Raw genomic sequence first — 15,123 nt, 5'->3', positions numbered from 1 at the left:
ATGAAGCACTAACTTAAAAACAGACTGCAAATAAACAGAAGAAAGAGTAGAAGAGGACAGGAAGGGAAACGGGGGAAAGGAGGAAAGGGAGGAAAAAGGAAGTACTGGTTATTGAATGTGGAGCATTAAAACATTAAAAACTGGAGCAAATGCAGGCATTGAATGATCGCACCAATCTACAGTTAAAAGAGCAAATACAGGAAGCAAACGATCATTTCAATAAAGAGTTAGAGATATTGAAAAAAAAAAAAAACAAACAGAAATCCTTGACATGAAGGAAACAATAAACCAAATTAAGAACTCCATAGAAAGCATATCCAGTAGGATAGAACACCTGGAAGACAGAACCTCAGACATTGAAGACAAAATATTTAACCTTGAAAACAAAGTTGAACAAACAGAGAAGATGGTAAGAAATCATGAACAGAATCTACAAGAACTATGGGATATCATGAAAAGGCCAAATTTAAGAATTATTGGGATTGAGGAAGGCTTAGAGAAACAAACCAAAGGAATGAACAATCTATTCAATGAAATAATATCAGAAAATTTCCCAAATCTGAAGAATGAAATGGAAAATCAAGTTCAAGAGGCTTATAGGACTCCAAATACACAAAATTACAACAGACCCACACCAAGGCACATTATAATGAAAATTCCTAACATATAAAATAAAGACAGAATTTTAAAGCCTGTGAGAGAAAAGAACCAAATTACATTCAGGGGGAAACCAATACGGATATCAGCAGATTTTTCAATCCAGATCCTAAAAGCTAGAAGGGCCTGGAACAACATTTTTCAAGCCCTGAAAGAAAATGGATGCCAACCAAGAATCTTATACCCAGCAAAACTTACCTTCAAATTTGACGATGAAATAAAATCCTTCCATGATAAACAAAAGCTAAAAGAATTTACAAAAAGAAAGCCAGCATTACAGAACATTCTCAACAAAATATTCCTGAGGAAGAGATGAAAAACAAACAAGCAAATCAGCAAAGGAAGGAATTATCCTAAAGGAATTGTCAAATAAAGGAGGAAACAAGTTGTGTCAAACAAATAAATAAATAAAATTTAAAAAATGAACCAAATGACCAGGAAACCAAATCATATCTCAATAATAACCCTGAATGTTAACGGCCTGAATTCATCAATCAAAAGACATAGACTGGCAGATTAGATTAAAAAGAAAGATCCAACAATATGTTGCCTACAAGAGACTCACCTCATAGAAAAAGATACCCATAGACTAAAGGTGAAAGGATGGGGAAAAACATACCAAGCACATGGACTCAGCAAAAAAGCTGGAGTATCCATCCTCATTTCAGATAATATGGACTTCAAGCCAAAGTTAGTCAGAAGGGATAAAGAAGGTCATTTCATATTGCTTAAGGGAAGCATAAATCAGCAAGATATAACAATCATAAACATCTATGCCCCAAAGAGTGGCTCATCCATGTATGTCAAACAATCCTTCTCAATTTCAGAAACCAAATAGACCATAACACAATAATACTAGGTGATTTTAACATGCCTCTCTCACCACTGAACAGATCTTCCAGACAAAAATTGAACAAAGAAACCATAGATCTCAATAACACAATCAATAATTTAGACTGAACGGACATTTATAGAATATACCATCCATCCAAGAGTGAATACACTTTCTTCTCAGCAGCACATGGATCCTTCTCTAAAATAGACCATATATTATGCCACAAAGCTAATGTTAGCAAATACAAGAAGATAGAGACACTACCATGCATTCTATCAGATCATAATGGACTGAAGATAGAAATAAATGAAAGAGTAAAACACAGAAACTATTCCAACATCTGGAGATTAAACAATATGCTATTATATGATGAATGGATAACAGAAGATATTAGGAAGGAAATTAAAAAATTCTTAGAGGTAAATGAGAACAAAGAAACATCATATCAAAATCTCTGGGACACTATAAAAGCAGTACTTAGAGGGAAATTTATTTCATGGAGCACATTTAATAAAAGAAGTAAAACTCAACAAATAAACGACCTAACACTACAGCTCAAAGCCCTAGAAAAAGAAGAACAGAACAGCACCAAAAGTAGTAGAAGACAGGAAATAGTTAAACTCAGAGCTGAAATCAATGAAATTGAAACAAAAGAAACAATACAAAAATTTGACAAAATAAATAGTTGGTTCTTCGAAAAAATAAACAAAATTGATAAACCTTTGCCACACTAACAAAGAGAAGACGAGAGAAAACCCAAATCACTAAAATTCGGAATGAACAAGGAAATATCACAACAGACAGGATTGAAATACAAAACATAATTAGAAGCTATTTTGAAAATCTATACTCCAACAAAACAGAAAACCTAAAAGACATCAACAGGTTTCTAGAGACATATGAATTGCCTAAACTGAACGAGGAGGACATACACAATTTAAATAGACCAATTTCAAATACTGAAATAGAAGAAGTCATCAAAAGCCTACCAACAAAGAAAAGTCCGGGACCAGATGGGTTCTCAGCCGAGTTCTACAAAACCTTTAAAGAAGAGCTCATTCCAATACTTCTCAAAGTATTCCATAAAATAGAAGAGGAGGGAACCCTCCCAAACTCATTCTATGAAGCCAATATCACACTGATACCTAAACCAGACAGAGACTCATCAAGGAAAGAAAATTTCAGACCAATATCCTTAATGAACATCGACGCAAAAATTCTCAACAAAATTTTAGCAAATCGCATACAAAAACATATTAAAAAGATAGTGCACCATGATCAAGTGGGTTTCATCCCAGGGATGCAAGGTTGGTTCAACATCAGGAAATCAATCAATGTAATTCACCATATCAATAGACTTAAAGTCAAGAATCACATGATTATTTCAATAGATGCAGAAAAAGCATTTGATAAAACACAGCACCCCTTCATGCTCAAAACACTAGAAAAAATAGGGATAGTGGGAACATTCCTTAACATTGTAAAGGCCATTTATGCTAAGCCCATGGCTAATATCATTCTAAATGATGAAAAACTGAAAGCATTCCCCCTAAAAACTGGAACAAGGCAGGGATGCCCTCTTTCACCACTTCTATTCAACATTTTCTTGAGACTCTAGCCAGAGAAATTAGACAAACCAAAGAAATTAAAGGGATACAAATTGGAAAAGAAGAACTCAAACTATCCCTGTTCGCTGATGACATGATTATATATTTAGAGGAACCTGGAAATTCCACCAGAAAACTCTTAGAACTCATAAGTGAATTCAGTAAAGTAGCAGGTTACAAGATCAATGCTCATAAATCCAATGCATTTTTATACATAAGTGATGAATCTTCAGAAAGAGAAATTAGGAAAACTACCCCATTCACAATAGCCTCGAGAAAAATAAAATACTTGGGAATCAAGCTCACAAAAGAGGTGAAAGACCTCTACAATGAGAACTATATAACACTAAAGAAAGAAATTAAAGAACACCTTAGAAGATGGAAAGATCTTCCATGTTCTTGGATAGGAAGAATTAATATTGTCAAAATGGCCATACTACCTAAAGTGCTATACAAATTCAATGCAATTCCAATTAAAATCCCAATGACGTACCTTACAGAAATAGAGCAAGCAATTATGAAATTCATCTGGAAGAATAAGAAACTCAGAATAGCTAAAGCAATCCTTAGCAGGAAGAGTGAAACAGGGGGTATTGCAATACCAGATCTTCAACTCTACTACAAAGCAATAGTAACAAAAACAGCATGGTATTGGTACCAAAATAGAAAGGTAGATCAATGGTACAGAATAGAGGACACGGACACAAACCCAAATAAATACAATTTTCTCATACTAGACAAAGGTGCCAAAAATATGCAATGGAGAAAAGATAGCCTCTTCAACAAATGGTGCTGGGAGAATTGGAAATCCATATGCAACAGAATGAAACTAAACCCATATCTCTCACCATGCTGGAAACTAAACTCACAAAATGGATTAAGGATCTCAGAATCAGACCAGAGACCCTGCAGATTATAGAAGAAAAAGTAGTTCGAGATCTTCAACATGTCGGCTTAGGACCAGACTTCCTTAACAGGACTCCCATAGCACAAGAAATAAAAGCAAGAATCAATAACTGGGATAGAGTCAAACAAAAAAGCTTTCTGTCAGCAAAGGATACTATCAGCAATGCGAAGAAAGAGCCTACAGAGTGGGAGAATATCTTTACCAATCATACTTCAGATAGAGCACTAATCTCCAGAATCTATAAAGAACTCAAAAAACTCTACTCCAAGAATTCAAGTAATCCAGTCGACAAATGGGCTAAGGAAATGAATAGACACTTCACAGAAGAAGATCTACAAGCAATCAACAAACATATGGAAAAATGTCCAACATCTCTAGTAATAAGAGAAATGCAAATCAAAACTACCCTAAGAGTCCATCTCACCACAATTAGAATGGCGATTATCAAGAATACGAGCAACAACAGGTGTTGGCGAGGATGTGGGGAGAAAGGTACACTCATACATTGCTGGTGGGGCTGCAAATTAGTGCAGCCACTCTGGAAAGCAGTAGGGAGGTTCCTTAGAAAACTTGGAATGGACCCACCATTTGACCCAGCTATCCCACTCCTTGGCCTATACCTAAAGGACTTAAAATCAGCATACTACAGAGATACAGCCACATCAATGTTCCATAGCTGCTCAATTCACAATAGCCAGACTGTGGAATCAACCTAGATGCCCTTCAATTGATGAGTGGATAAAGAAGCTGTGGTATATATATACAATGGAATATTACTCAGCCATAAAGAATGATAAAATTATGGCATTTGCAGGCAAATGGATGGAATTTGAGATAAGCCAATCTCAAAAAGCCAACGGAAGAATGATATCGCTAATAAGTGGATGATGACACATAATGGGGGGACGGAAGTGTTAGTGTTAGGGTTAGAGTTAGGGTTAGGGAGGGGGGCATTTATGGAGGAAGGAAGGACTGTATAGAGGGAAAAGAGGGGTGGGGGGAAGGGAAAACATAACAGAGTGAATCAAACAACATTTCTCTATGTAAATTTATGATTACACAAATGGTATGCCTTTACGCCATGTACAAACAGAGAAACAACTTGTATCCCATTTGTTTACAATAAAATAAAAAAAAAACTGCCCTCACAAAAGTTATTGATAATGATATATTCAGATAATTATTTTCTTGTTACCTAGATCAGAAATTTCAATATGTTGATCTGGGAGGTGGGGATATATCCTTCTTTCATTAAATAACAAAAGAAAGATACTGCAAGATGTCTTTGCTCTTTTAAGAAAGTGACTTTGGCAGAGGGGTCCTAGGGGTAGATTGCAGTTGTTCCCCATTCCCTGCTGAAGATGCCCATATTCCACAGCTAATGTAGATCATTTCTAGTAGTAGCAGTAGTACTAGTAGTAGTAGTAGTAGTTGTAGTGGATGAAACCTTCAAGACTGTGCCAAAATAATCTTTACTTCTTTAAATTGATTATCTAAGGTACTTTGTCACTGTGGTAGAAAGCTAGCACACTGATTGAGGGTTTTGACATTTTATTGACAGGTTAGGATGATTTCTTTATTTGAAAGTGTGTGTTTTTGCTATATTTCTTTGTTTTCCAGACAGATTTGGTTAGTGAGCTGATGGTTTAGCTTCTTCATCTCTCTGTATGATGACAACACCACTTAAGAAGAAACATTTTCAGTCAGTAAAATACAGTACTCAGACATACAATATGAATTGTTTCCTTTGGATTTTGGTCATGTCATGCCTTTACATGCTTCTGTTTAAGAATACACAGTTTACATAATTCATATAATCTTGGAAAATTAGAAGAATCAATTCTTTCAGATTCAATCATATTAAAAACTTAGAAATTACATTATGAAAAAGTGTGAAATAAAGCACACCTTGCTAAAATGGGAGACAAACAAATATGTATTTCATATGTATTTACATTTTTGGACACAAGGTATTCAATTGCTATACTATTAAGACTTTAGACTATCCTGTTTTTTAACTCTTCCTATATCTTACTCCACCCTATTTAAAAGTAAAGGTATCACAGAACTTAGTCTGATATTGAATTATTTTGCTTATTTTTTAAAATGGAAAATACTTTCATTTAAAAGAGATTCTTTGTGAAGAAAAACACATTCCATCAAAACAATCATGTAAGAAGGCTAAGTTTCTCACTGTGACCAAAACTAATTATGAAAGAACAAAAGATTTGACAGTGATTAGAGATCTATCTCCTTTGGTCCACATAACATTATTCAATGAAAGTAACCCCAAAGAATGCAGAAAGTCCAGGCTATTGCTGACAAGACACCTTTCATCTCCAGCACCTACTGTGTCTCCATTCCAGTGCCACATGTTGAGTCTTTATGTTGACAGAGAGTACTCATAAGCTGATAAATGAGATGAAAGTATTGTCCACAAGAAAAATACTCAGAAGTCTTATTAAACCAGTTTTAAAGCAGTGACTTTGGATAATAAAAAGAACTTGCCTAGAGATTAGTTCACACTTCTAGGAATGCCGGTATCTTCACTTTTTCCCTCTTGTTTCAATACTCAAGTATGACGCTTGTAAGAGCAATTTCTTTAAAGTTTAGAAGATGTATGTTTCTTCTCTTTTCCATAAAGCTGAACAACCATTCTTTCTTTATTCAGATTAAGTACAAGAAACCCAGAAGAAGGAATACCTGGTTCTCCGTGAAGGATGATGGGGCAGTACAACTCAAGATGACCATCTCCTTGGAGATGACAGAAACTTTAAGCCATAGCTGTGATTCTACATGCTATTTTGCTTTCTTTTTTTCTTCTTCTTTCTTAACTAGAAGAGTATTATACAAATGAATTCTTAACTATGTACCAATTAAACAAGTTAGCCATGTAAACAATCCTTCCAAATGAAAAAGATACAAGCATTGGATAAAATACATATCTTCTAAATTTATTGCTAGGTTTGTTGGAAAGAAAAGAATCAATAAAGACCAAAATAAAATGAAAGGATGAGACCCTACAAGGTAAGCAAGAAAGACAACTTTTGTCATGAAAGTTTCAATTAAACCTTATAGATCCAACTTTCCATGTTTATGGCTTCATAATGCACATAGGTAAAAATAGGGACTCTTTATAAGGCCCACACAAGAAATAATGATCACAAAGTTAGTCCTCAGAGTTTAAGGGTAAACTGGGTAGAAATAAACTTGCCTAGCAAAAGGTCCCAGCGAGTCCATTGGCAATTCAAATCTTTGCATTGGATGACAAAAAAAAGAAAAAAGAAAAAGAAAGAAAGAAAGAAAGAAAGAAAGAATGTTTCTTGAGAATTTACAACCTCAAGCTGATTTTCTTATGACTACATGGTCTGAGTTCATGTTCTTCCACAAAGGATCCTCAAAGAGAAAATCAATTTTTAGATTTTTTTTCCTGATAGATATGGACTCTATGTGAGTATACAGAAGAAACACAAACACTTTCTAGGGGAGCTCAATAATAATCCAAACCTCAAATAATTCCCATTCATAAGATTCCTTGTAGTGATAGCATAAGAACACCTAGACAAGTTAACAACAACAATAACACTGTTAGTTTCCTAGGATAGTCATAAAAAACTACCACATACTAGTAGCTAAAAACAGGAAAATATACTCTATCACACTCTGGAGACCAAGTGTCCAAAATCAAGGTATCAGCAGGGCCACACAACCTACAAAGGCTGCAGGGGAGAATCCCTCCTTGAATGTTCCAGCTGCTGGTAGAACCAGATGATCTTTGGCTTCTGGCTACATCATTCCAATATTCCTTGTCTTCCCTGTCTTATAGGAACACATCATTGGATTTAAAGTCCAAGATAATCTTATCATCAGATTCTTACTTTGTATTATAATTAGCACATATTTAAATTTTTAAAAAATTTTTAATTTTTTGCGGACTGCATTTTGATTTATTGTACACAAATGGGGTAAATCACTTCATTTCTATGGTTGTGCACAATGTAGATTCATACCATTCGTGTAATCGTACATGTACAGAGGGTAATGATGTCTGTCTCATTCCACCATTTTGCATACCCCCCTCATTTCCTTCTACATAATCTAAAGTTCCTCTATTCTTCTTTCACAGCACACCTTAATTGTACAAAATACCGTGTTTCACTATGACATTTTCATAATGCATTTAGCACTCTTTGATTGTATCAACCTTTCCTATTTTTAATTAGATCTACATGGATCTTTTTTTCAAAGTATAGCCACATACTCAGGTTACAGGGTTTAAGATATAAATATATATTTTGGGATCTACAATTCAACCTACAAATATACATGCAAAACCAAGACCCTATCTGTGAGAACAAGCAAGCAATGAACACAGTAGAAAGTTCTCTATAGTATAAAACACATAAGTTCTCCTTTCTTGCCTCATTTCTCCTCCAGTGGAATGTTTCTTCCTGGACTTAGTTTCTCCAGCCTTTTGCTATGTATTTACTTACATAACCACTTAGTACATGAAATAAATCACCATTTAAAGTATATTTTTGTCTAAGTAATACATATACATAGCATTCAAATTTGCATAATGGTGAAAAATAATTACCCAAGTCCCTATTTTGAATCAATTATTTTAGACCCTTTTACAGTTTTCTTTGATGTATATTTCTTACTTATGCAAATATGCATATATTTCCATCTATTAATTCCCTATTTAAGATATTTTCTATTGATGTCTTCTTAGAGTTCTTCCCAAGCCCTGCCATCAAACTGTCAATATTGGTGAATCAATTTTTGCTTGCACACATACTTCGGTGTTTTGTCTTTATGACACTGTTTGCAAAAGAGCTGAAGATTTGGATTGTAACTGTACCTGGCACCTACAACTTTTTGTATTTCCTGGAGTTCCTTCACATTTTATTTGCAAACCTTTCTGAAATGTGGGTGTTTTTACAAGTGTGTAATGTTTCCCATGCAATTTTCCAGGTCAAACATGACAAATGATCTATTCTGTCCAATTTTATTTTAATATTTCTATCCTGACACTTTATAGGTCTTTTGTTCCTACCAACATTAGTTGCTCTCTAGGTGTGCTCTCTAGTTCTAGTCCTAGAACTTTGGTTCTAGGACTTCCCTTCCCTTTCACCCCTTGAATGTGAATGGACTCTCTTCTAGTATACCCAATTTTCCTGTTTTGCTCATACTAGTCAAGTAATCTTCTAGTTGCCTCTGGAGACAAGATGCATTGAGGGTAAACTTTTGGAGATTTTGCTTTCTGTAAATATTTTCATGTTACCCTGATAACTGAATGATAATGTGAGATGGACTTTACTCATTATAAGAGTAACATGATTTTAAGTAACACAGAAAGAAAAAAACTATTTTAAACTACATGTAAATAGAAAACCTCCTTACCTCTTGTTTGTAACCCCTTTCCGCAGGCTTCACTGGTACCGGTTATTCCCTGCCTGATAGACTCTGGCACTAGGATACAAGGACTCCATTTCTGTGGTTTCCACCTGTGATTACAAAGAGCAAGAGGACGAGGAATTTTAGACTTTTCACTATGACAAACATACAATAGAAATACCTGAAATATAGATTAGCAATCTAAAATCATAAAGATAATAATTCAATAAAAATGTACTTGAAAAAAATATGTACTTGACATCAATGCCATAAGCTCTAAGAAGCACTAGGGATGATGCAGGCTCCCATGTCCAGATTCATGATTAATGCAGTAATTCAATTTTTAGATTTTGAATATTTTGCATACAAACCTTAGCTCATATGGAAAAGTAGCAACAAAAAGCACTAGAAACACAGATCAATTGGGTGTCTTATAAACTTGAAACTGTGTATGAGAGAGAAAGAGAGAGAGAGAGAGAGAGAGAGAGAGAGAGAGAGAGAGAGAGAGAGAGAGTGTCCCTATGTCCTACTGGAGCATTAGAGGATCTAAATTTGAACCTCTGAAACCCTAGGAGGAAACCCTTCAACACTCAGCCTTCTGCTTCAGAATTTTTTATGTGGTGCTTCCTAGGACACAGAAGTAACTCAAACATCTCAACAGGTTATAGAATAAAAGGTAAAGAGGGGATCTGGGGAGTATCGTATATGATAGTTCCTCACAGGGGAGAGGAGTGAATGAACCTCTATTGAAATGTCAAGATTTCTCTTCCTATGAGGAAATAGTCTTTAAGACAGTCACCTGGCTTTCCACTTTTTTTTTTCCTTTATTAGGCTAATAAAACTCCTACTTTTATGACTCACAGCTAATTCAATCCTTAAACCTGTTACTGCACAATGTTTCAGAAAATTCAAGCCCTATAAATCTAATCATAGATTCTGTTCTTTTACTTAGTGTATCTTAATGCTTTTTCAATATGAGCAACCTTTGATAAGAGGGCTACTTAAAAAAAAAATAGATACATGAAGTAAAAATATCATTGACCTTCTTCAAGTGGCCACCATAATGGGAATAACTAAGGAGTTAGGGGAAAAAAATCAGGAAATAGCTAAACGAAAATACACCCTGTACACATTTAATCTAGATTAGTTTGCTATATAGACTGAAAGGAAAGGAAGGAATTTTCAGAACTCCCATGCTAAACTTTCAGGTTTAGGATGATAAACTTGAGTTCAGAGAGGTTAACTGATAATTTGAGATTGCCCAAGTCAGCACGGGACAGTTCTCAGTCCTGAGTCCCTGAATACTCAGCTATAACCCCTTGGTTGCAGTCCATTGCAAGGTCTATATAAGGATAAAGTTCTCATGCTGTTTCCCCTTTTCTTGCTAACTTAATGTGTTGAGAAATTCTATAATTCACAGGACAAATAAATAGGCACTTCTGTTTTAACTTGGTAAACATGTAGATGTGATATATTAATAGAGTTAAAAAGAAAGATGAATCAAAATGCATTCTGTAAAAAAATAAAAAATAAATAAATAAATAAATAAAAGAAGGATGAAGATAAAGAACTACCTTAACTTGCTGCTTAGGATAATGTCTCTCCTAATATACCAATGTTGGGGAAAGCAAAATCTAAAGTGGAACCATATTGCTCAAAATTAAAGAATGTTTCACTAAAGAGAAGAGATTTATGTTAACTTGGACACACTTTGAAGTACCCATCAGGAGACATGGTACAATCATCCAGTTCATACACAGTGGAACCGATTTCTAGAGGAAATGGCAGGAGGTTAATAATAGAAACTAGTTCAAACATAAGTTGTTAAATTAAAGTGCAACCAGATAGTAAAGAGAGTGGACAACAGAATGGCCTGTTAATAGTTTCTAGAATTACATCTGATTATAATAGCCCTGGGTTCATAAAAATGTCTAATAATATTTGATTTGGCTAATTTGTCACTTGGCTACCTTCCTTGAGAGCTCTTTTGCAAGCCTTAGAAGTTTCAATATTTAAACATGGCACTAAAGGATACATATTGACAGTGTTTCCACAATGGCCCTGTGGTTACTGAAGAAAAAATGGTACTCTGAGCCTGATCCCAGTGTTTATTTACATCCTTCCAAAATTGGCACCAGATGAAAAGCATAGAAGTAAAGCATGATGAAACTGATAGTTATTTGGACTCCTTCAATGACCCTCTTGAACTTTATCAAAAGTGAGGACTTTCTCTGAAAAGAACTTACATTTTCCTAAACAAATTAGCCCTTGAATTTCACAGCTTTAAATAGTTTATCAGATAATCAGGAGAAACTCTAAACATCTTTGCTAACAGTATTTTTAAGTGTGCTGACAAAACCATATGATTGCTAACACCATGAGTAGTTTTCACGAATCAGCAAAATCCAGCAGTGATTGGATTTAATTCAAAAATACTTTAAAGAAATGATTCAAATTTAAAACACACAAGTGTTAAAAAGAGTGGAAGGTTATGACCCAACACAGAAACCTGAGATATTGTTATTGTGAATAATAACTAGCAATTTTCCAAGAGAAGACAGAGGGAACATAATACAGCTTAAAAGACACTAATTTTCTTCCTTTTTTTTTTTTTTTTTTACAGACTGCATTTTGATTCATTGTGCACAAATGGGGTACATCATTTCGTTTTTATGGTTGTGCACGATGTAGATTCATACCATTCATGTAATCCTACATGTATATAGGGTAATGATATCTGTCTCATTCCACCATTTTTCATACTCCCCCTCAATTCCCTCTACATAGTCTGATTTTCTCCCTTTTTAAAACAAAATATTTTCTCCATAGATTAAACACTTTAACTGGTTGTTTCTGAAATTGTGATAAAAATTGACAATCTAAAATATTTTGATTAAAATAATTATTAAAGGACTACAAATTTGTTCTTAATTTTTTATTAAATTTTAAGATGAAAACAATAAAGATGTTACATCCTCTGTGTGTGGTTGGTTGGTGTGTGTGGGGGGGGGAGGGGTGTTTGTCCCCAGGGAAATACCTCATCATGAATTTCTTTGGCTCATGATCCTAAAATTGACTGCAGAAGTGACAGAAATCTAAGAGTTCACTTGGAGTCACACATGTTTTGATTTTTCCCTTTTAATTAGATGCTGATAGCTTTTACTCCTTTCAAATATATTTCAGTTAAAAAGGGAAAAACACTGAAGTATTCGAAAATATACATTACCTCCTCTTATTTTTCATTAAGCAACCATATATTATATGCAAGAAAAGAGTAGGATATATACTTAGATTTAAAGATAATTTGAAAAGGTAACTAATTACCGATATGTGGGGCACAATAAGACATCTTCACACTCTCTCTCTTCATATAAGGTATCTGGGCATTCTTGACCTCCATTGGCTGCTTCTTGGATAATAATCCTGTATCGAGACTGTTTTATTGTGGCATTTCCTGAAATAAAGGAGAAATAAAATTACAGTGTCCTTTATATGTTGATGCAGACCAAAATCCAGATAGTAATTAGCAGGGAGAGAGTAAAAGACACAAAGATACAGAGGCAGAGATGAAGTAAGCACATGTGGAAAGACAGCCAAGGAATAAGAATTAGCAAATACTAAGGTTAATGCACAAGTTTACATCTGTGACACAGACACACTATTAGCAACTGTAATTTCAAATATATGTTATTCTAATATGTAAATATGACTTGCCACTGTTTTAATGTATTTTCAATTAATTAGAATCTACATTTCAAATGACATAAGATATACAAGGGCATGATCTGAGGGGTCTCAGAAACCCTCCTGAATCTCAAACAACAGCTAACTGCTCTGGGGTTTTATTATTAATTTATTCCCTCTAATAAGGTGTTTCCCTCTTTAGGCTACTTTATATAATAGAAATTCCCCTAATAAATTAATATTTAGTAGCCTACTTATTTATATTACATATTAGTTCATAAAATTTCTTATTGTCATAACCTCATAACCAATATGTATACACACATATACAAACACATATATATAAATACACATATGTATGTATATAGAATTGGAATTTAGGGAATATGCACTAAAATTGGTAAAGAAAAAATTAATGTTCATTTCAAGGTTTTTCTGAGAAGTAGAAGTATTAATAAGCACCTCAAAAAGAAAACTGATCAATTTATGTGTTAGGGCATCACTTCACAATCTTTAGATGTCTTCTGAATCAACAACAAAAGTCACTTATCTTCATAGTGTTTATAAAATGCTTCAATTACTAAATGCAAGATATGTGGCATGTACTAGATAAGCAGATGTAACTCTCTGACCTACAGAACTTAAACTGGAAGAAGAATGGGGCAAATGTATACATAACTAGTTACAAGCCTGCAGAGTACGAGCTGTGTCAAGCAGTGATGTGGTGTTATGTGGGTATAGAAGATAGAACAATCCTTTATGACTCTGGAAACCAGAGATAGGTCATTGAGGAGTTAGATCATTGAGTTAGGTCATTGAGGTCATTGAGGAGTTATCCTGTGTTTTGAAAACTGAATAGGGAAAAAAAATATATATATATACACACACACACACATACATACATATGTGATGAAATCACTTCAGGCCAAGGATCCAGTTTGAGAAGAGGCACTGAGACACAGAAGTGTAAGGAATTTACAGAGAAAGGGACGTAAGTATATTCAGAGAGAAGGTTGGTGTAGATGGCTTGCCTGCATGTCTACCAAGGGCTGAGGGAGGGAAAATGCATAGTGAAAATTATGAAGAATGAGAAAGAGGGATGTGCAGGAGAACATGGTGTTAATTGGTAGGTTTGGGACAGGTAATGGACCTAACCTGTTAAGAAGTTAATTTCTAGAAAAGTAGTATACTAAATGGAGCAACACAAAAGGAGGAAAACGAGCATTTAATGAAATTATGTATGCATATGGTTTTTAAAAAATGATTAATACAAGACTTACAATGAAAAACAACTGACCTGAAATCCAAACTCCCTTACTTTGTCTTCCTCCTCAGAGGGAACACTTAACTCTCCATTTCTATATTTAGTTCTGTGGTTATCTCCAAATCTATATGTAATATACCTCTGTCATTATTTCTTAATTTATGAACTTTAGAGATTACCTATTGACTTTCTGCTATAATTGAAGAGAACTTAGTTATTGCCTCTACTGTTATTTAAAGTTTTTAACCCATAATGGTTTTTCAGCCTACTCCTTGCTCCTGTCTTCCCTCAGGCCAGCCACCCTGAGGCTGTGGAGTCCTCCAGGGTACACAGGCTTTCTCTCCCAAAGCCATCATCTTCCTGCTAGGTTAGGTCATGGTTGCAGGTTCCCTGTCATCAGTGTCACTATTCTTTAGTCTTTATCCATCAAGGTCTGTCTTCTTTAAGTTTAGATCTCTCATCTACTGTTGGACCTCTCCTTTTTGTTGAAAAAGGAATTAAGACTTTGAAATCATTTTTTGATAAATAATTTTCACAAGTTCTTGAGAAGGACAGGAGAATGACACACATGTATATTTCATGACCTTGAACCAGAAGTGGAGGTGCACAGGATCTTTGCCACTTGCTCTCCAAATCCCCTCGGTGTTCATCTTTAACCTGCTCTATACCTAGTAGGGAACTAACCACAGAAGGACTGTGTCAGTGATCAACTTGCCTACTGGCTCCTGTTGAGTTTATCCAATGGGAAGAGGATCACACAATCAAAGGA

General features: G+C 34.7%; 1 protein-coding gene across 3 annotated transcripts in view; it reads right to left on the bottom strand.

Moving 5' to 3' along the window:
• The window catches only part of THSD7B (thrombospondin type 1 domain containing 7B), an 842,386-nt gene that overhangs the window by 333,932 nt on the left and 493,331 nt on the right, over positions 1–15,123 (bottom strand). For 2 of the 3 annotated variants that reach the window (XM_079135600.1, XM_079135599.1), the window contains exons 11-12: positions 12,731–12,860; positions 9,413–9,516 (exon numbers count right to left, since the gene is read on the bottom strand). The exons of the other annotated variant lie outside the window; for it this stretch is intronic. In XM_079135600.1, coding sequence (XP_078991726.1) covers positions 9,413–9,516; positions 12,731–12,860 — 234 coding nt within the window. The remainder of the gene's footprint in view (positions 1–9,412; positions 9,517–12,730; positions 12,861–15,123) is intronic. 3 annotated transcript variants of the gene reach the window in all.

This window comes from Sciurus vulgaris (assembly GCF_902686455.1).
Source record: "Sciurus vulgaris genome assembly, chromosome: 3".
NCBI classification, from domain to species: domain Eukaryota; kingdom Metazoa; phylum Chordata; class Mammalia; order Rodentia; family Sciuridae; genus Sciurus; species Sciurus vulgaris.
This window is presented reverse-complemented; position numbering and strand designations above follow the sequence as displayed.